At 38.9% G+C, this 26,323-nt stretch overlaps 1 protein-coding gene across 2 annotated transcripts in view; it reads left to right on the forward strand.

Annotated features, from left to right (window-relative positions):
- LOC138175983 (enoyl-CoA hydratase domain-containing protein 3, mitochondrial-like) overlaps window positions 1–26,323 on the forward strand; it is a 129,985-nt gene that overhangs the window by 34,086 nt on the left and 69,576 nt on the right. For both annotated transcript variants that reach the window (XM_069106641.1, XM_069106643.1), the window contains exon 2: window positions 10,204–10,271. In XM_069106641.1, coding sequence (XP_068962742.1) covers window positions 10,204–10,271 — 68 coding nt within the window. The remainder of the gene's footprint in view (window positions 1–10,203; window positions 10,272–26,323) is intronic.

Consider the following 26,323-nt stretch of genomic DNA (forward strand, 5'->3'; position numbering starts at 1 on the left):
ATCCTATTAGTAATCAAAACTTAAATTTTTTGTTAAATGAACAATGAGTTAATAAATAACTAGAGGGACTGAACCACATCAATATTGATGTTCTTATTATAAATGAAACACAAAGGAAAATATAAAGCAGTGTCTACAAGTAGGGGGAAAAACCCCCAAAACAAAGAAAACCTTGACAAGTCACCTAACCAAATGGAGATATATATCCAAAGACAATGGTGCTCATACTACAAACCCATTTGCTAGAGAAGTATCATGGCAGAGGGTTGAGTGACTTGGCCTTGGAGTCAAGAAGACTTCTCTTCAAATTACACTTCTGCCACATGCCTGTGTGTCCCTAGACAAATCACTTAACTTCTCAATGCCCAGGCAACTCTCTAAGATTGTAAATTGCAAAGAAGGTGCTGTGAACTAGGTGGCACAGTGGATAGAGTGCTGTACTTAGACTCAGTAAGATCCAAGTTCAGATCCTGCCTTAGACAATGGCTATGTATCAGAGTCAGTTTCCTCATCTGTAATAATAATGCTGAAACCAACATCATTGTTGTGAGGACTATGTGAGATAATAATATCTAAAAATGCTTTGCAAAGGGGTGGCTAGGTGGCGCAGTAAGAGCACCGGCCCCAGAGTCAGGAGGACCTGAGTTCAGTTCCAGCCTCAGACACTTAACATCCACCCCCAAAAAAAACTAGCCATGTAACCTTGGGCAAGTTACTTAACCCCAATTTCCCTCCAAAAGGCAAAAAAAAATTGCTTTGCAAGCCCTAAGAGATTATATAAATTCTAGTTATTATTATTAGAGGAAGTATCTTATCAAGAATTTCTTAAACTAAATGAAATCATGGATTCAATTTTTCTTAAAGGCAGAAGAATGTAAACATTATTTTATCACAAAACAATAAAAAGCAATGGAGGAGGAAATGAGCCTGCAGAATGCTTAGCAGGAGTCCCAAGTAAGTTATATCATCCTAAGCAAAAGGTAAAAACAAACAAATGGAAAATCATACAAATTTGCCAGCATATCTGTGGTAGCCCATTCTCAGCTTCAATGACATTGAAATCTCCACATTTGAACTCTAGCACCTCAGTTCTGAATATAAGGAAATGGAAGTGGCATTTATGAACATGATCAAGCAAGGAAGATGTAAAAGAATGAGAAAAAATCACATATGATATTATTACAAAAGAGGGACCACAGGAACAACAGCAACCGCTGATTCATATGCCTTTCTCCCTAAAATTGTTATGAGAATGGCCAGTGCATGCTTTGAAGTTATCACTGATGAAAATATAAGAAGGGACTAGATAGACTTTTGAAGATGATTTTCTGTCTTCACAGTCACAAAATTTACAGAAGTGAAAAGAATACATTTTACCATCTTTATTATGTGTTGATTACCAAAAAAAAAAAAAAGAAAAAAAGCATTTGACCCAGTTGAGCAAAATGAAACTTTTAAAGACTTTTCCCTTCAATAATTTATCTCACATGCCTTTTGCAGGGCAATTGGGGTTAAGTAACTTGCCCAAGGTTACACAGCTAGTTTTTTTTTGTGTGGGCATTAAGTGTCTGAGGCCAGAACCGAACTCAGGTCCTCCTGACTCCAGGGCTGGCGCTTTACTCACTGAGCCACCTAGCCACCCCCAATATGATATTTCTTTTTTTTTTTAAGCAATTGGGGTTAAGTAACTTGCTCAAGGTTACACAGCCAGTTATTTCTGGGTGTGGTGCTAAGTATCTGAGCCTGGATTTGATCCCAGTTCATCCCGACACTGGAGCCAGTGCTCTTACTCACTGAGGATATTTCTTAATAGAAGAAACTGTAGAGATAAACTTTATTGAAATATATTCTGATTATTAGCATCAAGCCAGGCATAAAAGAGAGCCCTATACTTGCAACAGGTGTTTACTAGTGTCATATAGAGATCATCCTATACAAATACCAAATTAAAAAGGGCTTTCCTATAGATGAAGTTCTCATTTCTGGAGGGCTTTCTTGTAATAAGTTGCTGTAGTCTTTTTGCTAACATTTTATTCAAAATTTTTGCATCTATATTCATGAGGGAAATTGGTCTATAATTTTCTTTCTCCATTTTATCTCTTCCTGATTTAGGTATCAGTACCATATTTGTGTCATAAAAAGAATTTGGTAGGACTCCTTCACTAATTTTCCCAAATTGTTTGTAGAGTATTGGAATCAATTGTTCTTTAAATGTCTTATAGAATTCACTAGTAAATCTATCTGGCCCTGGATATTTTTTCCTAGGGAGTTTGCTGATGGCTTGTTTGATTTCTTTTTCTGAGATGGGGGTTATTTAAGCAATTTACTTCCTCTTCAGTTAATCTGGGCAATTTATATTTTTGTAAATATTCATCCATTTCACCAAGATTGTCAAATTTATGTGCATACAATTTGGCAAAATAATTTCTTTTTTTTTTTTAAAGCAAGGGGTTAAGTAACTTGCTCAAGGTTACACGGTCAGTTATTTCTGGGTGTGGTGATGAGTATCTGAGCCCAGATTTGATCCAGGTCATCCTGACACTGGAGCCGGTGCTCTTACTCACTGAGCCACCTGGCCACCCCAGCAAAATAATTTCTAATTGTTGTTTTAATTTCCTCTTCATTGGAGGTAGAGTCACCCTTTTCATTTTTGATACTCAATTTGTTTTTCTTCTTTCTTTTTTTATCATATTGACTAAGGGTCTATTGATTTTATTGTTTTTTTCATATTATTATATGAATTCTTAAATTCAATTTTATTAGTCTCTCCTTTGGTTTTCATTGCTTCTAATTTAGTATTTAATGGGAAATTTTCAATTTGTTCTTTTTCTAGCTTTTTCAATTGCATGCCCAATTCATTGACCTCCATTTTCTCTAATTATTGTCATTCTCTTGAATGAAATTACTGATTGTTTCTATAATTTCTTGTTTGACCCACTCATTCTTTGGGATTAAATTATTTAGTTTCCAATTATGTTTTTAGTCTATCTTTCCATGGCCCTTTACTGCATATGATTTTTATCACATCATGATCTGAGAATGAGGCCTTTAATATGTCTGCCTTTCTGCACTGAATTGTGAGGTTTTTATGCCCTAGTACATGATCAATTTTTGTGTATGTGCCATGTACCAATGAGAAGAAGGTATATTCCTTTGTAACCCCATCCAGTTTTCTCCAGAGATCTATCATATCTAGCCTCTCTAAAATTCTATTCACCTCCTTAACTTCTTTGTTGTTTATTTTGAGGTTAGATCTATCAAGTTCAGAGAGGGGGAGATTGAGGTCCCCCACTAGTATAGTTTTGTTATCTATTTCTTCCTCTTAATTCCCTTAACTTCTCATCTAGGAATTTGGATGCTATACCACTTGGTACATATATGTTAAGTAATGATATTTCTTTATTCTCAATGGTGCCTTTTAGCAGGATATAGTTTCCTCCCTTATCTCTTTTAATTAGATCTATTTTTGCTTTTGCTGTATCTGAGATAAAGATTGCTACCCCTGCCTTTTTTTACTTTAGGTGAAGCATAATATATTTTACTCCAGCCTTTTACCTTTACCCTGTGAGTATCCCCTTGTTTCAAATGTGTTTCTTGTAGACAGCATATTGTAGGATTATGATTTTTAATTCATTCTGCTATTTGCCTCTGTTTTATGGGAGAGTTCATCCATTCACATTCACAGTAATGATTACTATCTGTCTTTTTCCCTCTATCTTATTCCCTCCCCTGTATGTGGAGGGCTTTCTATTAATTGCCCTGCATTCGTGGAGTCCTAGTTTGTCAGTGATAAGCTTGTAAGAATGGAGTTAGGCTATTCTTCAGATAACAGCTCTATAGGACAGGCTCAAAGTCCTTCCAACTTGATCAGGCTTGCCAAAATTCATGCTGTAATGGCATAACCTTTGGGAATTTCAGAATCCCCTCCTACTCAGGAACTGGAATAGAATTTCAGTGGGGGCAATTGGTAAAATTAGGTTAAAACTTATACCACTAATCTGATTTATTCCTAGAGAAAGGCAAATAGGGACTATCATTCCACTTGGGATCCCACATTGTTAACCAATAACTCTGGAAGAAAGGTGGTTGGACAGTGATCCAATGAAGTAGTCCCAAAAGGTGACATTTAATGAAACAATCTAGTTAGACAATCCATTCTATAGAAGGAGAAAAAGGAACCTGCAAACAAAAATAGACAGAATGGCTGGAGAGTTCACAGGTAAAAAATGCATTAAACATTGAAGAAATTTTGCTAACCTGTTCATTTGTGTTGGTATAGCTTAATCATGACTTGCCAATTTATAATATCCTAAAAGGTTTCTTACCCTAGACTGGCATATTTGTAAAAGATATTAAATATATATGTATGTGTGTGTACATGCATATGTATATACACACATATACATATATACATACATATGTGTGTATATACATGTATGTGTATACACATACACATACAATATATATTCAGTCTGTGACATATTACCTGACAAGTTTCTCACCAGATGTCTTGGAGTTTACCCACTAGATTTCTTTCTTAAGGACCAGGCCTTAAACCCAAATCACTGTGGCTCTCTTTGATTGGCCCAGATGAGCCCAATGGCTCAGAGCAAGTGTAAATAGCAATTGTTTCTGTTTTGGCCTGAAACCCTGGGGTTCTTCCCCTCTCAGAGTGATTTTTTTTTTAACTCAGGAAAAGAGGCCATTCTTTGCCTCATTTCTTACCTATCCTTAATCACTGAATGGAGGTTGCCTCTGTCAAATTGAACCCTGGGAAAGACCTTAGCTTAAAAAGGCCAAGGTCTCCCACTGCATCCAGGGTCATCTCCAGTCATTGTGATCTCTATCTTACCACTAGACCCAGATGGCTCTGGAGAAGAAAGTGAGGCACAACCCTCCCTCACTTAAATCCAATTCACTTGCAAGTCATGGCATCACCTCCCTGATGTCATGGACCTTTTGGAGAACAAAGGACAAACAACAACTCCTAAGTTTAAAACAATATAGGCCTCAATATTCAAGTGTCATGCAGTTTACAATTCTGATAGATCTGGCCAGCTCGTATATGATGTGACCTATCCCATACCCAGGACAGCAAGTACCTCAGAGCTATTGTCATAGACTGGTAACTGCCTATAAATTAGAGAACGGCTAAATAACTTGTCATAGATGAATGCAATTGAATATTACTACACCCTAAGAAATAATGAAGATGAAGAATTCAGAGAAACATGGGAAGACAATACATGAACTGACTGGTGAAGAAAGGACCAAGAAAACAACGTATACTATGGCTACAACAATATAAACAGAAAGAATGAAAAAGATTCAACACTAAATGCTATGAGTTACAATTGCCAAGCTTGGCCCTAGAATAAAGAAAATGCAGCTACCTCTCTTCATTGCAGAGGTGAGTACTATAGGTGTGGGACACTGGCACACACTGTCAGTGTGTCTGACATTTTTACTGAAGTGCTTTTTTTCTCTTTTTAATCTCTGTTAAAAGGGATGGCTCAATGGATAGTGGTGGGCACATTTGGAAATGAATGTGATATTAAAAACAAAATATATCAACAAGGGGAAAAATCACTGATACCCACATATATTAAATCAGCTCATCAGCCTTCCTTTACTAATAGCCCAAACCTCCAAGCATCATGTTGCCAATTTGTACCTTTTTTTTCAAAGCTGTCCTAGACGTCAATTTTTATAAGATTTTAAATGTCTAAAGATGGCCCTGAAAGGGACCACACAATGAGATTTGCTGTCGACTTTATGTATCTCCCCTTTTGTTTTCCCCAATACCAGGACCAGACCTTATCCCCATACTGCTTTAAAATAGGATTTTACTCTCAAATGAAAAAGTCTATTAAAAGTAGATTCCATTAACGTACTAGCCTAGCATATTAGTTTACATATTTTAAGTCAACATTTCAAATATGTAAAAGCATTAGGCTACGACAAATTAAATATACATTAAATATTTCTCCAAAAATTAAATCTACCTGCATTTGTTAAGGCTACTCTACTCCACAACCCTAAGTCCAGATCACCTGATCAAGCATCCAAATGCTGCTGGAATCTCTACCTGGATACCCCATCGCAAACAACTCAAACACATGTCCAAAATGAAATATATATTTTTACCCCAATCCCTCCTTCCTCCAAACATCCCCATTTCTATATATGTATCTATTCATTGTATAGCTATGTTGCACTTATTTATATCTGTACTTTTTGGTTTCTCCCATTAGGTCATAATTTCCTTACAAGTAGAAACTGTTTCATTGGTTTTAATTGGATCCCTAGCACAGTGGCTGGCACATAATAGATACCTGATTAATGCTTATTGATTTCCATTGAAAGCATCACTCAAATTTCCAACTTTGGAGCCATTCATAACTTGTTCCTCTTCCTAAACCCTCATATCTAATCAGTTGTCACATCCTAGTGATTCTATCTCCATAGATTCAAATTTGCCCCCTTCTCTCTACTCTTCACCCTGCCTCTACTCTAGTTCAGGCCTGTATTACCTTTTGTGGGAACTAGAACAATAACTTCCTAATAACCTTACTGCCTCCACTTTCTTCCCTCTCCAATCCATCTATGACACAGCCACCAGACTACCATTCCTAAAACATAGACTGAACCTATGCTCAAAGATTATCAATGGTTTCCTTTTTCTAATAAGATAAAGTAAAAAATCCTCAGGCTAGCATGTAATTTGATTCCCACCCCCTAACTCTCTATATTACTTGCCTTTGTGTGTTTCCTAGTCTAGTCAAATTGGACTACTGGCTCTTCCCTGAACTTAACATTTCTCATTTTCCACCTCCATGTCTCTGCGTAGATGGTCTCCCACATTTAGAATACACTATCTCTTTACCTGCCCTTGCAGAGAATTCCTAGCTTCCTTTAGAACACAGCTCAAGTACCATCTCATACATGAAGCCTTTCCTGATTCTTCCCTCTCCAGTTATCTATTTTTTAAAAATTAAATTATTTATTTTTTGTTTTCAACATTTACTCCATAAGTTTTAAATTTTCTCCCCCTCACTCCCCAAGACAGCTTGCAATCTGATATGGGCTCTACACATACATTCCTATTAAACATATTTTCATTTTAGTCATGTTGCATAAAAAAATTATAACGAATGGTAAAAACCATTAGAAAGAAAAAAAACCCAACAAAATAAAACAAAACAAAACAAAAAAATAGTCTGCTTTGTTCTGCATTCCAGCTCCATAGTTCTTTCTCTAGATGTGGCTGGTATTTTCCATCATGTGTCCTTTGGAATTGTATTAGGTCTTTTCATTGCTGAGAAGGGCTGTCTATCAAAATCAATCCTCACACACTGTGGCTGTTACTGTGTACAATGTTCTCCTGGTTCTGCTCCCCTCATTCAGCATCAGTTCATATATGTCTTTCCAGGTTTCTCTGAAGCCCATCTGTTCAACATGCCTTATAGCACAATAGTATTCCATTACATTCATATACCACAAGTTGTTTAGCCATTCCCCAGGTGATGGGCATCCCCTTAATTTCCAGTTCTTAGCCACCACATAAAGAACTGCTATAAATATTTTGTACATGTGGGTCCTTTTCCCATTTTCATGATCTCTTTGGGATACAGCCCTAGAAGTGGCATTGCTGGGTCAAAGGGTATGCACATTTTTATAGCCCTTTGGGCATAGTTCCAAATTGCTCTCCAGAATGGTTGGGTCAGCTCACATCTCCACCAACAACATCTCCAACTCTCCCACAGCCTCTCCAACATTTATCATTTTCTTGTTTTGCCATGTTAGCCAATCTGATAGGTGTGATATGGTACCTCAGAGTTGTTTTGATTTGCATATCTCTGATTAGTAGTTATTTAGAACATTTTTTCATATGATTCTGAATAGCTTTAATTTTTTCCCCTGAAAACTGCCTGTTCATATCCTTTAATTTATCAACTGTGCAGTTGTCTCTTTTTAAAAATCATTTTTTGTACTTTCTACTTATTTATACACTTTGCACCTTATTGTGAACATTTGTGTTCCCTCAATAAAAAGTTCCTTGAAGACAGGGGATATTTAATTTGTGTTTGTTTTTTATCTCCATCCTTAAGCATGTAGTAGGTGTTTAATAGATGTATGTTAAATTTAATGATCTGCTGACAAATACAGTAACCATTCCATTTTTAATGCAAATATTGCATGAAAACTAAATTCCAAGAGAATGGAATTTTTACATTACCTTTACTCTAGCATCTCCACCAGGCTTAACTTTTAGGTTAAGCCTGATTAAAAAAAAAATCCTTGTATACTTGCTAATGAAACAAGAAAAATTTAATCTTCTCTTGTCCTCCTTATTCACCTTTAAAGAGTCTGGGTGGATATTTATAGGCTAAATTCTAAAAAAAAAAAAAAAAAGAAAAGGGCCAAACCTTATATCTTGAGACTTAAGGCCCTATCTCCTGCTAAGCTTCATATATACTCTAAAGCTCCCATTCTTTCCTGACTTCCACAGTCACAGGCAGGGTCTATGCCTTGTAGCTCAATAAATATTTGTTGAATTAATGAAAGAATGAAGGAGAGGACAGGAGTACCTGCTCCAGTGTGAGGATGAATTTCAGTTTGAATTTACTCATTCATTTACTGATTATGTCCCTACAAACTGCAAAACCCTAGAAGTAAGGTACACAATTTTATCAAACATTACTAGAATGTCATACATGTATACAACCCATGCCCAGGACCTATAATACCACCTTCCCATATTCAATTATAATATAATTTCAGAGTACGTTCCCTAATAAATAGAGGAGAAGAGGGATCTTCCCTATTACAGGCCAGTGATTGTCAAGTCTGTCCTAAATTTCAGGTCATATGATTTACTTATTTTTCGTTTTAAAATGTTTTGTTGATGTATATATTTTTTGGCATCCCTGGCACTTCTCACTAATTCACCCCTCACTCCCTAATAGAAACTTTCTCTTGGAACAAATACAATTAAGCAAAAATAAATCAGTACATTTCCCATGCCTAAAAATACGTCATTTTGAACCTCTCATCTATGGTCTCTGCTGAAAGACACAAGACAAGTTTCATCATCCATCTTCCGTAGGCATGATTCGTTACTACACTGATCAGAATTCTGAAGTCTTTCTTATTAATTTTTTTTTAAAACAAAGGTCTACCTTTTTTCCTCCTACTCTAATCCAAACTAAGAAATTAAGAAAAGCAAAATCCTTTGTTACACACATGTACAGTCAAGTAAAGACAAAGTCCCAAATCCTCCATGTTCTCCCCACCAAAAAAATAAAATAAAATAAACCATATCTCAATCTGTACTCTGAGTTCATCACCCCTCTGTGAAGAATGGGTAGCCTTTTTAACCAGAGTCCTCTGGAATTGTGGTTGGTCATTGGGTTGATCAGAGTTCCTAAGACTTTCAGAGTAGATTGTCTTTACAATATTGTTGTTATTCTATACATTGTTCTCTAGGATCTATTTACTTCACTTTGCATTGGTTCACTTCCAAAGCTTTTCCGTAACTATCCCCTTCATGTTATAGCACAAAAGTATTTCTCTCCATTCATATTTCATAACTTGTGAGTGCTGAAGTCTTTCAGCATCATTTTCTTCACACTACAGTTAATGTGTAAATTATTATCCTGGTTTGGTTATTTCATTTTTTAATCAGTTCATACTCATCTTCCCAGGTTTCTCCAAATCCTTCATATTCATAATTTCTTACCATGTAACATCTCTCTTATTCCATATGCCATAATTAATTCAACTATTCCCAATTGATAGCCACCTGCTTTGTTCCCAGTTTTTTGCCACTGACAAAAGTTTTGCTATAAATATTTTTGTGCATGTGATCCTTCTCTCTGTCTTTGACTCCACTGGTATATATACCTTGTAAACATATTCCTGGGTCAAGGTAGCTTAAAATTTATAGCTGGAAGGGACACAAAGATCATCTAGAAGCCCCCCATTTTTCAGATGAGAAAACTAAGGTTCGGAGAGATGAAGTGACTTATCCAAAGTGACATGACCATCCAATAAATAACAGTCTTTACCTGAGCCTAGGTTCTTTGACCCCTAGATCCAATGATTTCCCCTAAATTTCCCTAATTTCTCATTTTCTCTAAAAGCTAGAAACCCAGTTTGGTCCTGAGTGTCCTCCATTCAAAAACTGCTTTTCTGATTCAGTTTCCCAGGTTCCTATGGTTATGGAAGGAACAGCATCTACTACTACTTTGCCCTAATTTGTCTAACAGGTAAGTGACTTAAAAAAAAAAAAAAGGAATGAATGAATCTCAGTCCATGTACAACCTCTTTTGTTTAAATATCCCTGGCATCCTCAGGGTTAAAAAAAAAAAGGCTTTGGTATCACAGGGCAGGAGGCATTTGTATTGCATCTTCATAAGCCTTCTCAAAACTGGGTCGACTTGGCGCTGGGTTCGGCTGTTTTGGGTATCTAAATCATATGGTAACCTACAGCAAGGGTAACCAAGAGAACTGCTTCCTCCTGGAGAGGGGAGAGAGGGAGGTTACTTTTTATTTAAATTAACTGTCAGTTTCACGCCCTAAATTAACAAATAATCTTATGATTCACTGTCTGTTTACAGCCAAATAAAGTAGAGTCTGTGGGTGCCAAAGCCTTCAGGTACTGATGGGATTACAGACTCACAGAATCTCCAGGCTTGCAAGAAAATTTGAAAGGTCTTCTTATCTAACCCCTTGCCTCCAGGCAGGACCACACCTAACCTATTCTGGGAGTGAGAGAATTAATCCTATTTTTAAAAACTTCCAGAGGAGGTGATTCTACTACTTTCCGGATGAGGGTGTAAACAGAAGTTACTTCATTCACTGTGGGGGGAGGAAGAAAAGCTACTTTTGAACCTGTTTGCTTTGAGTGCCATTAACTTATCAGCGCAAGAAGTAATTGTCTTGTACCAGTTCGACTGGTTGAGGAAATAGATGACTTCCACCTTCCCCAAGGGTGTCACCCTCTTGATATCTTGGTCTGCTTCCTGAGGCACTTTAAAAATAAGTATGTTTAGTGCTCAATTAAGAAGATGAGGATGCCCAGAAGAAGGATATGGGGGGAGAAGACACAAAAACCAGGCAAACCACCCAATGCTTTCTGATTCCAGGACCATAGATACCCAACATCTAGCTCTTGCCTACCATAATAAATAGTAAAGAACTAAGAAATGAAGCACCTTCTCTTTAGAGGGCCTTGATAGGTATTTTCAAGGAAAATAACCAAAATAAAACAAAAAAGCAATCTAGAAGCCCGCCATACTATAACAAACCTACCTCAAATAAGACAGAATGCTACACTTGGGATCAGGAAAACAAGAGTTCAGATCCTATTTGGGGGCTTATTAACAATGTGACACTGGAAAAATCAGTCACCCTCTCTCAGCCTCAGTTTCCTCATATCATGAAGTGAGTTAAGGAAGTAGAAAGCTTAAACTCCATGGCCTTACAAGTCTTATCTAACTGTACATCAACGATCCTATGATCCTAGGAAGAAAAAGGGGATGAGATAGAAAGAGAGAGAGGAATAGCATAAAGTCCAGTGGAGTCCCCCTACCCGACTTGCACCTGCTAGATAGGTAGCTTGAGAACCCAATCCTTGGTTGCTATATTTCCAAGGACCTGATGGGAGACCTATAGGAAGAAATTTTGTAATAATGAGACCTCAGAAATTGTGAAGCACAGTAAAATGTAAGCAATGTGGGAGGTCACAAAGGAGTACTTCCAACTTAAACTCAGGAATCTCTAAGTAGGGCAATGATCCTAAATATATCAGGGCATAATTGTTCTTAGAAAGAACCAGTCCTGGGGCGGCTAGGTGGCTCAGTGAGTAAAGCGCCGGCCCGGAATCAGGAGGACCGGGGTTCGGTTCTGGCCTCAGACACTTAACACCCACACACACACACAAAAAAAACTAGCCATGTAACCTTGGGCAAGTTACTTGGCCCAAATTGCCCTCCAAAAGGCAAAAAAAAAAAAAAAAAAGAAAGAACTAGTCCTAAGCAAAACTAGGAAGCAGGACAAATTGATATTTGGTTGCTCTGATCAGCTTGCCTGGTTTATCCCAAACCTCCTGGTACTACCCTCCTCCATTCTTCCCTCTCTCAGGTACCCAGTAAGCTCCTTCTCTACCCAAACCAGATATCAGGAAAGTATAAACAACTGATAGGGAAGAATGAGTTGTTTAGTCTCACAGAGTGGTACTTATATTTTATCTGACCTAGACAAAGCCTTAAGCAAAAGGAATGAATCTCTAGCTGGAACTTCGGGGATCATCTAAAGGGCAAGAAGGCATTTGTTGAATATCAAATGCTTCTTGCTCTCCCTGAATTTGGACTGAGTAGGTCTACTTACACATGAGACCTAAGAGGAACCAATAGAATATTAATTCCAGAAGGTATTTTTAAGATCATGTGATCTGAGCATCTCATTTTACAGGTGAAAAAACCAAGGGACAGAGAGGTGAAGTGATTTGTTTATGGTCACACAGTGAATAACAGAACCAAGAACCCTGGAAGTCAGGTTTTCTGACTCTTAAGGCCAGTGGGAAGCATCACGCTGTCTTTCAGTCCTTCCTGAGAACCTGCTTTGTAAATTCCCCCATTGGATTGCAAATTCCTTGAGGGCTGAGACTTTTTGCCTCTTTTTGTATACCCAGTGTTTAGCACAATGGATGGCATACAGTAGGTACTTCATAAATGCTTATTGATTGAATTGAATGCTTCCCAATACCCAGGTCCAGTCTCCTTCACTTGCTTTGATCTACTGCATGTTAGTTCAATGTAAAACACTGAGCAAACCTCACTGGGGTTCAGTTTCCTCATCTATACAATGAGGGGACATTGAATTGGTTTGAGAGTTCCATCACAGCAACATATGGAAAGAGGGGACCTCAGGGAGGTGATGGAGAGAAAGACTTTGAAATGCTGAACATACATGGGAAGCCAGACCCATCATGCCAGTGGATTTCTCTGAAATTCTGGAGACTGTTGAGAATGGACCTCTTCTGAGTGAAACTATTCATTCTCTCCTGGTTTGAGCTGATTTCTTATCTCACTCCTAGCTCAAAAGCTCATTCACTCTTGTACTTTGTTTAACTGACATTTGGTGGGAAGGAGCCAAACTGACATGTATAAGCTAAGGATTACCTTACCCCTTAAACATCATGAAAGCAGCTTTTGTTCCGAACCCATGACTCCCTAGACTATAAATATTGAGAGGAAGATATATGTTTACATATATACACATATAAACATACGTGTATATATGTATATATTGTCATATTCATACATATATGAACAATACATATGTATTATTTTAGCCCAATACTCATTTCAGACACAAAAAAAGAGCACCTGTGGTCTGCTTGCCCCTTCCCCTCAGCTAGAGTGCTGTTGGTGCAGGCTCAGTCCTCAGCCCTCTTTCTCTCCACAGAAGCAGGGCAGACCTGAGATAATATGCATGAACACCACCTACAAGCATTTATATATATTTTGTCAACCCATGTGGGCACACGTATATTACAATAAAATTAAACTCATGGGAAATAATGAGATCACCAAGTGAAAGGGTGTAAAGAGGGGAGGAGGGCCCAGGAAAGAAATTTGAATCCCAATACTCACAATTTTAGAGGGGGTAGGGTAATGATGATGAATCAACAAAGGATACTGAGAAGGAAAGTGTAGTTAGACCAGTAGAAGGAGAGAGCAGTGTCACAAAAACCCAGAGGGGATAAAAGGACATTCAGGAGGAGATGGTGGTCACTGGTGTCAGACACTGCAAGAAGGATCTCAAAGTAAATAACCTTCATTAGCTCAGTAAAGTACCAGGCAGAGTCCTTAGACAAAAGAGTGAAGGAAAGAACGGTTGAAGAGAGATGTGGAAAGTGCTATAAATCAACTAGGGAAAATGCTTTATCCCAGGCTGAACCCAACTCAGGTCAGTTCCCTGGTAGATTAGATTCAAAATTGGGACAAAACAAAACATTTGTAGCTCATTCAACAGTTAACAAAAGTCTTACTTAGCCATAGCAGGAGTATGCCATTCAACAAGGTAGGCATTAAGGATGTTCAAGCTTATTCAACCAAGCAAACCTTCTTCAGGTACCTGTCCTGATCTAGCAGCTAGGCATCAGGCCCTCCTAGAGTTTCTTGTGGCTGCCTTCTACTCAGGCAAGGGATGTCAACTTTAGGAAGATCTCAATACCTTTTTGTTTTGTTTTGGTTTTTGGAGGGCAATTGGGGTTAAGTAACTTTCCCAAGGTCACACAGCTAGTAAGTGTTAAGTGTCTGAGGCCGGATTTGAACTCAGGTCCTCCTGACTCCAGGGCCAGTGCTCTAATCACTGCACCACCTAGCTGCCCTTCAATACCTTTTAAGAAAAAACTAGTGTAAGTTGTATAGGAGGAGAAATTAGGATTTTACTTCTACCATAATCTTGCTGCAATGAGCACCTAGCAAATTAAATTATATCAATTTGTAATGAACTCAAACAGTTCGTTTGTGTGACTTTCTCCAGCATCATCCAGCAGCACGTGAATAGGAGATGAAGAGGCAGATGGTGGGAATAATCCGGGGTTAGGGTTTGACAAAGAAACAAAGACAACGTGACAAGGATGGTCCATTGGAGTGGTCCAGAACAGGCTTGGCACTGAATTGTCCAGAATGATGGGTCCTGAGGGCTCTGAACTTGAGACAACATGCGTGTCCAAGCCAGGCCAAGGAACCATATAGACTAATGCTGATAAAGGAGAGGCAGTGACTGAGCAGCATGGCATGTTAAGTTTGGAAGTAATTTCAAAGGAATGTTCTCAAATAATAACTGGGAAGACAGGATAAATAGGAGACTCAGGACAGATTAGATGTCAGAATTAAAAAACATTGAGATGACCCATGGGGAAGGGAGGGAAGGGTGGGGACACACACACACACACACACACACACACACATGCACACGCATGCACCACATTGTAGGAGGAGGAAGAGTTGAACTAAAAGGGAAGATACCTCCTTTCAATGGCACTAAGCCCTAAGGACAAAAGAATTATAAACTCACCAAAATGGGAGTCAGGAGAAGGAGGTTCTAATGTGGACTCTATGACCTTAGGCAAGTTGTTTATTCTCTTTGGGACTCAGTTTCCTCATCTTTCAGTGGACTAGGTTGAACCTGATCTTAACGTAACCTTCTAGCTCTAATGTTCTATGATTTTAAGTTTGGGAGTAGACAATAGCTATCAGGCTCTTCCCATACACTCCCACTACCCTTCCTAATTACCCTGGGGAAAATGTAGTGTTTTGGGCTGGTGCCATTTGAACTGGCAGACATCTATGTAAGACTTTCTAGTGACTTCATTGTCCAATGACAAAGAACTGGTTGCACCTGTCTAAACCTAGCTGCCTTTAGGCTGTTGAACCAAGGTTCTGATGTCAGGCTCCAGAAAAACTATGACCTTCAAAGGAAGCCAGTTCTTGAGCAGAAATGCCTCTCCATGCAGAATTACAAAAAAGGCCATGTTGATATCTCCTCTTGACCAAGGATTGGGACCATAGAGGCGAGAGGTTTCTCCTTAGGGTTTGTTTGTTTTGTTTTTGTCTTGATCCTGTGCTTCATAAACCAGCCTTGGCTCCATTTTGAAACAGATTCACTGTCTTGACTTGGAGGTCTTTGGTAGAACCTACTGTGTGCTGAGCACTGTAGTAGATTCTGGAGGAGACTTACTACTGAGTCAGACTGATCTCATTGTCTAGTTCATAGCACATTCATTTCTAGTTTCAAAACTATCCCCCTCTCTTGTAATGCTCTTCCCCTTCCTTTCTGCCTATTTTCAGGTAGTCAGTCAATAAACATTTATTAAGTACCTATTGTGAGCCTGAAAAAGTGCTCACAGTGCTGAGCCCGGAGTCAGAAAGACTTGAGTTTAAATCTAGCCTCAGATACTAACTAGCTGTGTGACCCTGGGCAAGTCATTTCATCTCTGTTTGCTTAATCTATTGGAGAAATAGTGTAGAGCAAAAAGAGAAGGCCCAGGAAAGAGCCCTCTGGGATGCCCATGCTTAATCTAAATTCAGTTCAAATTCCACCTTCTCCCTGGGGTCTTCTCTGCAGCCATTCTATTTATATTTATGCTGTCTCCCCTTATGAGAAATAAGAGTCCTTTAGAACAAGGCCTGTTTTCCCCTTTGTATCCTTAGCACTTGTCAAGACATTAGGAGACACCCTGTTTTCCAGAGCTAAGGCCCAGAAAGCAAACTGTGACCTGAGCTTGGCATAACAACAATCCCTTCTGCTCACCCTTTGGATGATCTCAGTCACAGCAAAATCCCAGAATTGCTTTGACCAGCACCAGGTGTTCTCTGAGCTCAGACAAGCACCTACTGTCTCCCTTTTCTGGTCATGAAGTCCTGCTATAAATCAAACTTGTGATATTGTTGCTGTTACCCCTCATTGTCAGGGATACAGCTCATTGCACTGCCATTGGTATAAGTATTCAGATCTACCTGCACTGCCTTGGGCTCCCCCTACTAGAGGCAGGGCTTCGGCACATGTGTCCTTGCTTGCAGGTTGTTTCCCTCACCTTAAAATTAAACTTCTGTCTGATTTCTGATTCAAACAAGATATATTATACAGAATAAATTGGAAATAATCCACAGAGGGAAGGCACTAGAATTAAGAGAGGCTGAGAAAGACTTCCTATAGAAGGTACTTTAGCAGGGATTTTAAAAAGCCAGGGAAGCCATGGGGTGTGATGAGGAGAGAGAGCATTCCAGGCATGGCAGCTAACCAGTAAAAATGTCTGGAGTCAGAAGCTGGAGTGTCTGGTTTGAGGAATCTCAAGGAGGCCAGTGTTACTGAATTAGAATATACAAAAAGCAGGATGGATAGGTGACAGTGAATAGAGAACCAGCCCTGGAGTCAAGAGCACATGAGTTCAAAGCTGACCTCAGACACTTAACACTTACTAGCTGTGTGACCTTGGACAAGTCACTTAACCCCAATTGCCCTGCCTTCCCCTCTCCAAAAAAGGATTTATACAAATATAAAATATATACAAAATTAAAAAATACAAATATATAAAAAGCATTTAATAAATGCTTTTTCATTCATTCATTCATTGACCTCTCCAACCTCTTTCTCTGAACTGTGATAAGCACCTGCTATCTTTATTCATCCTGTCACTTAATCACATACTTCCTTGTATTCCTGCTAAACCATTTTATGTGTATGTGCCTCTAGAAGCAATGCTACATACTGCTGAAACATTTATTTTCCTGATGCATGGTCTTGGCCATATCATTCCTCTGTTCAAAATGCTGAAATGGCTCTCTATCTCTTACAGAGTAAGCAATAAATAACCTGGCATTGAAGGCCCTTTACAATCTGCCACCACCCTAACTTTCCACACTTACCTCATTTTGCTTTCTATTTATATATATACAATCAAATTGACTGTTCTTAGCTCAAATGGAAGAGTGAGATAGAAGCCAGATTCTTCCTCTGCCTTTACAAAAGCAATAGAAACACTAAAGAGAAGAAAATGGCAAAGAAACCACATAAGATAATTTTAAAGCTACCAAAATATAAAATGAACAAAGTGAAAGAGTCCTAAAACATTTAAAAAAATACTATATAGCAATTAAAACAAGTCCAGCATGGATGGGAAAAGGAATAACACAAGAGATCCTGAGAGATATTCTCAAATTAATTTGAAGAATTCAAGAAAAATGAAGAGTGGTAAGAAAATCCAAAGGGCAAAAAAAAGAAGAACTTGTAGAAATTTAAACATGATGGGAAAAATGAAGGATTTACTTTATTATTCCAAACTCCCACAGAATATGCATGAAAATTGACCACATTCTGGATCACAAAGAAGATAGAAGTAAATTCAGCAAAGTAGAGATTTTATACACTGTTTTTTAGAACATAATGCATTTTAGTTAGTGGTACTTAATGATACAATGAGGCTTACATTTGAAGCAAACTAATATTTTATGTCCCTAATAAATTCACTGGGCTTCCTCACCTTTGTGGCTTTGTTTAAACTGTTTCTTATGCCTGGATTCTCCCTACAGACACACATATCACAGCACATCACCTCCCTCCCCACATACATATCCCTATTAATATCCTACCCATCCTTTTAAGTCCAAATTAAATGCCACCCCTTCTTTGAAGTATTCTCTGATCCCCCTCCTCCAGGAAAAATTCTCTCTCTTGTCTGACATCACATACAAAATTTATTTGTATTTTTACCTCAATACTTTATTTGCATATGTTCTATACTAAAGTCCTCTGGTGCCTCATCTTGGTGTAGAGTAGAGGCCTGTTTTCCCAAAGTCAGTGTTAGTTGAAGGGGTAATGGTGTTGACCTCTGGCAGGCCCAAAGATAGAAAGGACCAATCTAAGTATATAGGTAGAAATGCTCATCACCAGAAAGTCACTAAGTAATGAATTTTTTTTCCTGCAAAATTGAAAGTCATAAGGGGTTTTTGAAACATTGAAATGTAAAGGTTAGGCTCTTCTCAAAGCAAGTGAAACTTTCCACCCAGGAGAAATCAGAGGCTTGGATAGTTCTGCTAAGAAATGACCATCCAAGACAATGAAATTGCCCTAGAAATTGTCCTCAGCCATGTATTAGGCCCCAGTCTGGGAAATGAAAATGGCTAGCCACTATAAATAAGGGTGGATTCTTTTACCAGGGAGCTGGGCTCTAAATCTGGAGGAACTGTTAAACAAGAAAGGCTAGACTTCTCCTTACTCTTGCCTGGAGGGGACAAACATCTAGAAGGAAACCCTGTTATAGACTTTTATCAGTCCTGTCTGGCTCTTCATGAGCCCATTTGAGGTTTTCTTGGCAATGATGCTAGAATGGTTTGACATTTCCTTCTCCAGCTCATTTTATAGAAGAAGAAACTGAGGCAAACAGGGTTAAGTGACTTGCCCAGGGTCACACTGCTGGTAAGTGTCTGAGGTCAGATTTGAATTCAAGAAAAGGAGTCTTTTTTTTATTTTAATTTTTATTTATTTTTAAAGCAATTGGGGTTAAGTAACTTGCTCAAGGTTACACGGCCAAGTATTTCTGGGGTGGGTGCTAAGTGTCTGAGCCCGGATTCAATCCCAGGTATATATTCGATCCCAACTCTGGGGCCGGTGCTGAAAAGGAAGCTTCTTGACTCCAGGCCCAGCACTCTATTGACTGATGGAGTAAAGAAGGAAAGAGTTCTGCCAATTTTTAGCTGAGGATTGCTGCCCTTATTGAAAAAGCATTCCAGCCGAAAAGAATTCAACCAACCAAGCCCGAGGCTAGAACCTAATGGAGAATAAAGCTGCCCATTGAAAAATGAGACCAGAGAGTCCAGCAGATAAACCTATCTAGCAGAAACAATACACCCTATGGAAAGCCAAAAGACCAAGAAATCTACCCTGTCCCCACGGCTGAGCAATCTGCCCAGTCCAACCCATTCCAGTCCAGGAGCAGCTAAGCCCAGTAAGAAGCCAGTCCAGATGAGAAACAGAGCAATGTATTCTTCACTTATGTCCCATGGTGAACCTTATGCAGATTCTCCAGAGAGGGAAAGACCACTGAGACCCCGCTATTCCAGAGTTGCCCCTTTTTATCTATCTCACTAATATTTGCACTTTAAACGTGTATTACCACTCTCCCACATGCTCTGTATGTCTTTGTGGAAGAGTGTGACCCAAGTTTTGGGCTGAGATGCCTTGCTACTATTGTTCTTGCTATGCCATTTAAGAAAATGTCTTTTCTAATGGCTAAATTGAGTCTACTGGCAAGTTGTTAATGGGAAGCAAACTGGTAGGAGCCCATGGGCTACAGTGTTAAGAGTTTATGGATCCACAGAGTCACCCCTAGAAACTTCCTCTGGGGACCAAACCTAATAGTATGAGCAGGGGTAAGAGAAGTGACACTCACAGGAAATCATGATGATTTATGAAGTCTATTAAGGCATTTTATTGTTCAGTAATTTTTCAGTCATGTCCAATTCTTTGAGACCCCATTTGGGGTTTTCTTGGCAAAGACACGAGGGTGGTTTGTCATTTCCTTCTCCAATGGATTAAGGCAAACATTAAGTGACTTGCCCAGGGTCACACAACTAGTGAGTGTCTGATTTGAATTCAGATCTTCTTGACTATCCTCTGAGATATCTAACTGACTTAGACTAAGGAAATCACAAATCATATATATATATATATATAAACTGAATTGTAAATGCCAAGAGCACAGGAACCACGTCAGGTAAACTTTGCATTTCTACCAGTGTCTAACCCAGTGTTCTCTGCGTATATTAACTGTCTAATGAATATTTTTTGAATTATTGAATCTGTAGGACACTTTTTTACATTCCTATGTATTATATCCCCAGAAAGACTGTAAGCTCCACGAGGGCAGGGACTATATCTGGAAGATTTTAATTCCCTGAGGGTAGCCAGTTCTTTCTTCTCTTACTGTCCCCACTTGTCTTGTGTTTCTACTCCCTGCTAACCACTTTTGTTTTGGCTTTCTTATTCTCAAAATCATTCTCCATGAAAGAGAAAAAAAAGATGCAAATTTATGGTCATACTTCATCCCATCCCTTCTGGGCCACCGTCATCAGAGCCTCAATTCATTCTGAGTTTTGGGACACTTTGACACTATTATTATTGGTCAAGTTACTTCACCTTTTCAGAACTCAAGCTACCTCAACTGTAAGATGAAGAGCTTGGACTAGATAACTGTTAGTTCCACCTTGAAGCTATTAATATTGAATTCCATGGTATTTTCCCAAGTTTCTAGGTGAGGGATCGAGCCAAGAGAAATGTGACACTTCCCATTGACCAGATTTTTCTTTACCATGGGTATCCCACAAGCAAAAGTTTCACGCTTACAATTTTTTTTGTAAAGCCCCCACCTCCAGAATGTCTCCTCCCTCCCTACTCACAAAATTAACCTATGTTAGAATGTAAGGTCTGTGAAAGTAAGGTTTATTTTATTCATTGCTGTATCAACATCTAGCACATAGCAGGTCTTTAATAAATGCTCTTTGACTGATTAATGGGCACACTGCCATACCCTCAATACAGTATTATCTGTGTAGGTGTTCACTTTCCCTGTCCCTCTTTGGCAGTTATCTTGAGACTACTACAGTATTGTTTTCTACATTCGTAGAAGGGACTTCCTGTTTTTTGTCTCCAAACTGCAATAAGTATGTTCTTGCTGTTTTTGAGTCGTTTCAGTCATGTTGGACTCTCTGTGGCCCCATTTGGAGTTTTCTTGGCAAAGATGCAGGAGTGGTTTGCCATTTCCTTCTCCAGCTGACTTGCTCAGGGTCACATAGCCAGTCACACAATCTGAAGCTGATTTGAACCCATGAAGCGGAGTCTTTCTGATTCTAAAACCCGTGCTCTATCCACCGTGCCAACTAGCTGCCCATAAGTATTGTCTTAGGTCATCCAAAGGCATTGTAAATGAGCATCAGTTTCCATTCTACAGTCTTCAAACTGGTGCATAATTTCTAGTACCACAGATGGATTGGGAGCAAGGCTGGGGAGGAAAGGGAAAAGGGCAGCGGTATATATGAGCATGATGAAAAGCAATGGGAGTCAAGTGCCAAGTGCTATTGTTTCCTCAGAAGAGTGAGTACGGCATGGAGGAGGGTCATTATTTGGCAAACACACACAACTTTCTGTCAAAGAGAATAAGAATTTCTGTCTTCACTCATAATCACAGATGCTTCTTGTGATCAGAAAACAACTCCTATACCTCACAGTAGAAGGGAACCATCTGGATCTAGAGATGGGTATTGAGTTGTACAGTTCCTAACACAGTGGGAAGATCTGTTTCAGGTGTGAGCAACTGACTGTGACTGGTCTGTGGGGGAGGGAAAGTACAATCCCACCTCTTGTAAAAGCCTGTTTTATTTGGGGGCCAAAAGCACATGTTTTGTTAGGGTGCTCACCGAAGAAATAAATACCCAGGCTGTGGATCACGAGAGGATGCTGAAGAGTGGTCCTGAGTCCAGTTTGGGTAGTAGGCTATTCTGGGACAAAACCAGTGGGACCTAAACAAAAGGACACCTCCCCCTACACACACAATCAGGTTCTCACCACTGGTTTTCCTAGATAACTTTATTGTTTATTTGTCCGTTCATTCATTCGTTCATTCATTCATGTAAAGTAGGATAGATCAGGAGAGTCTCTAACTTATTTGATGAGTTCCTGGGTCAAAAAAATTAGATTTCAGGATGTGAGACCGTTGATAAACATCTGAGGGCTACCTTTCCATGGAGAGTGTGGTCATAGCCACTGGTCCCTTACTGAGAGGACACAAATGGTTAATTTGCTGCCAGTGACTAGGGTCCCCACCAAGATGATTGGCTAGTTGTGATTCACAAGAAGTTGGGAAAGTCCACCCTTAGGAGCACTTAATTTATGCAACTTGCAAGCAAATACAACTCCTGCACCTCTGCCCCAGTGACAAGATATTTTCGGGTTTCTAGGGAGAGGAGACTGCAAGAACACAGATTTTCTTCCATCAGGGATATTCTGCAGTATTCTGGTCTATGCTCTGAACAAGAGAAAGCAAAAAGGAAATGTAAGAAGTACCCAGCTGATCTTTCAGCACTTCTTTGTAGACCATGAATAGGGGCAGCTCAGCTGACAAGAGTCTTCCCGAATCCTCTGGAGCAAATTTTTTTGGAGGCAGCACTAGCTCCCGAAAACCCATCAGGAATTCTGTGTGAGGACTAGCCAGCCTATCTGAGGCGCTGGTCTAACACTGGGAACCAGGCTGAATTTCTGAGCCCTATTAGTAAGCCATGGCTATACTGTCTTTGGGGAAGATGTTTCCTAGGTACCTCCAAAGAAAGCTCACCATCTACAATCTCATCAAGTTGATTGTGAAATTTAACAAACTAGTCAAGGACACTGGGACTTCTTCCCCTTTATATTTATTTATTTATAATGTTTTATTGATGCTCTTTTTTTCATAACACTGTCACAATCCCTCCTCCCCTAAAAAGAATCCTTCCTTCCAATAAAGAAGTGCCATTAAGTTAAATAAACTATATTAGCCATGTCTGACATTGTATGCTTTGATTCTACGCCTGTAGGCCATACTGTTAAGAGGTAAGGGAATCACATTTTACCATAAGTCTTCTCAAACCATTCTATTCATAAAAATCTGAAGTCCTTCATTGTCATTTTCCTTCATGTTAATGTTATTCCATTAAATATTACTAACACTCAATGCTAATGTTCTTTTGGTTCTACTTATTTCGCTTTGCACCAGTATATACAGTTCTTGCCAAGTTTCTTGGTATTCTTCATATTTGTTCTCTGTTACAATGCAACAACATTCTATTACTGTCATGTAAAACAATCTGTCCAGCTGATTCTTAATTACTACGCACCTTTGTGCTTTCTCCCATCTTCCAAGTAACTTTCTGCTACCACCATCTTAAAGGACTGAAAAAAGAAGTAATATTCCCTACAAAGATCATGGTCCTTGTACATAGTCTAGTATCTTTTACTTCAAAATATACGGTCAGTAAATTTGAAGGGTGAACATTATTTTGCTGCAATGCCAAGAAGTTTTGGAACAGATTTATGTACACTTCAGATGAGATACAGGTTATTAGAAAATAACCACTGAGCAAACCCACATTGCTTAGTTAGTTTGGCACAAGTTTAAAACATGAAATAGGTTGTTCCTGGCTTTCTTTTCTTTTCCTTTCCATTTTCTAATTCTTCTTTAGCCTTAAACTCAAAGTCACCATCCTTTCATAATATTTTCACTCCCTAGTTCAACAATAAATTAATTCCTTTATGAGATTCGTTGAGAATCAAGGTCTTTTTTATGTTTGGGCTTCAGGGATACCCTCTTGACTTCAGGTTAAATCTGCTCTTCTTGTAACCATCTAAATCCCCAACTTGGCCATTGTCTCTTACACTCAGTTCATGACAATTGTTGAGCTCACAGACCCTACCCAACTCTCTGAACTAGCCTTCCAAACTCAAGCAGCAAATCCGAGGTTCTCTTGGGGGGGGTGGGGAGTCTATTCTCTTTTGATCTCATCTCTTCTGGACTACAATCCAGAAAGCCAAGAAGCTTTCAGTGTGTCTTCACCACCACCACCAGTAGCACTTAAAGGACTAACTTCCCACTAGAACTAGAGAAAACTCTTCTCTAGATCATTACTTTTTCATAATAATAATAGTAATAAAAACAATAACAACTTACATTCACACAGCACTTTAGTGTTTATAAACCTCCCCTCTCTACATCATTATTTCTCATAATAAAAATAATAACATATTTACATAGCACTTCACAGTTCACAAATCATTTTCATAAACATTATCTCATTTAGTCCTTATAGGAACCCTGTGAGGTATGTAGCATAATGTAGGCTTAACAATTATATTTGCTTCTAGGCACAAAAGACTTGGTTGTTATGCCTTTTCCACTAAAGAGGCCACCTCAGTTTTGATTCCTAGGTTTGTTACTGAGGAAGCCTAGCCTCTAATGACAGTGGTTAGGCACCTTCTCTCACACTCTTTGGTTCTTTACTCCTCTAACTCAGCATATCATGAAAAAATTACTTGAAGCTTAGGTTTGGACTCATGACTAGGGTCTTCTCTAATAGAAATGTCTTCAATGTACAATATTAATCAGGGAGGTGACAGCTATTTTTTTCCTCTGCACAAAAGAAATACTTAAAATACATAAGACCCATAAGCATACATTGTCCAAAAAAAAAAAAAAGACTTAAAACAGGATATAGTAACTTAGAACTATTGTTATATTCTTCCTGGAGTTTGAAAACTTCAAACAATCAAGATGTAATAAATTTTGTAGCACTACCAGATCAGCCTTTCACATTTCACCTCAGCTCTGCACTGTCTAAACAATTCCCTCAAGGTCATGTCTTCTGATAAGCCAGGCCAGTGGTTGAGCTCTTCCCCCTATAAGGTGTTAACTTCTCTTATGCAGAAAATACCCAAACTGTCAATCAACTCTGACAAGTGAACCTGAGGTTTTCTGTCCTCTTGAACTAACAAAGTCAGCTCCAAGCCTGGGCACATCCCTCCTGAGATCAGTCTTCAAGTCACCTATGATCAGCGAAGGAATATATATATATTTAATATATATAATACATATCAAAATATATATTTACATATATATTTAATATATATATTAAAAGCAGAAAAAGAAGCCCAAAGCCCAGGCTTAAACTCACCTAGTTGAACCCTCCTGCTCTATCATGTATGAGCAGTCAACCAGTGTTGCTGGGGGGGGGAAAAAAAAACCTCCCCCCCCCCCCTCACCTACTGGAAAACCACTTGCCACATTTCCTAATGAATCAAAGGAAGAAAGAAAGAGAGAATCTGACTCTCCTTTTAACTGGCATGGCGTTCCATGCTCCTGCTCATGTTATGGGGAGAGAGAAATAGGGAACCACATAGGTCTGATGCATCATACCAAAACACCAAGTCCTTTTACTGTTGAGCCACCACACATGGCCAGCTGGCAAGTAGCTTTCTGCATTCTCCCATTACATTGCCAAAGCTACAAAAGTCAAAAGCAGCAGAGCAAGAATTTTTGGCTCCAAGTCCAGTGTGTTTGCTACTATAACATTAGCCTAAAACAAGAGCATTTCTGTAACTCAATTACATTCAAAGGCTTCTTCTCAGATTAGATGGCACACATCTAATGACACACATTAGATGGCCTACACATATAATGATTTGGGATAAGGGAGCCTCATTATCATTTAGTAGAACTATCACAGAATCACTTTCTTAATTGCAAATTGTTGCTGCCAGATTTAAGAAGAAATTCAGAGGACTAAGGGTGCTGAGTCAAAGATTGGATCATCAAACATCTATTGAAGATGTTATAAGATGAGCTGGCATGTAGTATAGCATTTTCTGTCTCCACTCCATCATGGATAGGCTACTACATCACCTATTCAGGGTTTTAGGATACTCTAAGGTGACCAGGGCATCTCTTTTCTCTTCTCCTATTGGCTTGAGCCCTCACAAACTACTTTGCCCTCATTGTTAGGAGGCCAGCACCTCAGTTCAATTTAACCTCAACATTGATTGGCTTTTACAAGAGGATATTTACATTATTTATTTTTTTTGTCTTTATTAATTTGTTTACTTTTAGTTTACAAAATTCAGTTCCACAATCTCTTGAGTTCCAAATTTTCTCCCCTTCCCTCTCGTCCTCCTCCTCCCCCACCATGGCAGCATACTACCAAGTATAGGATCTGCAAATACTTTCACA

The sequence above is a fragment of the Petaurus breviceps genome, unplaced genomic scaffold (assembly GCF_028583685.1).
Source record: "Petaurus breviceps papuanus isolate PSGF00001 unplaced genomic scaffold, PetGlider_PUasm1.0 80, whole genome shotgun sequence".
In the NCBI taxonomy this organism is placed as follows: domain Eukaryota; kingdom Metazoa; phylum Chordata; class Mammalia; order Diprotodontia; family Petauridae; genus Petaurus; species Petaurus breviceps.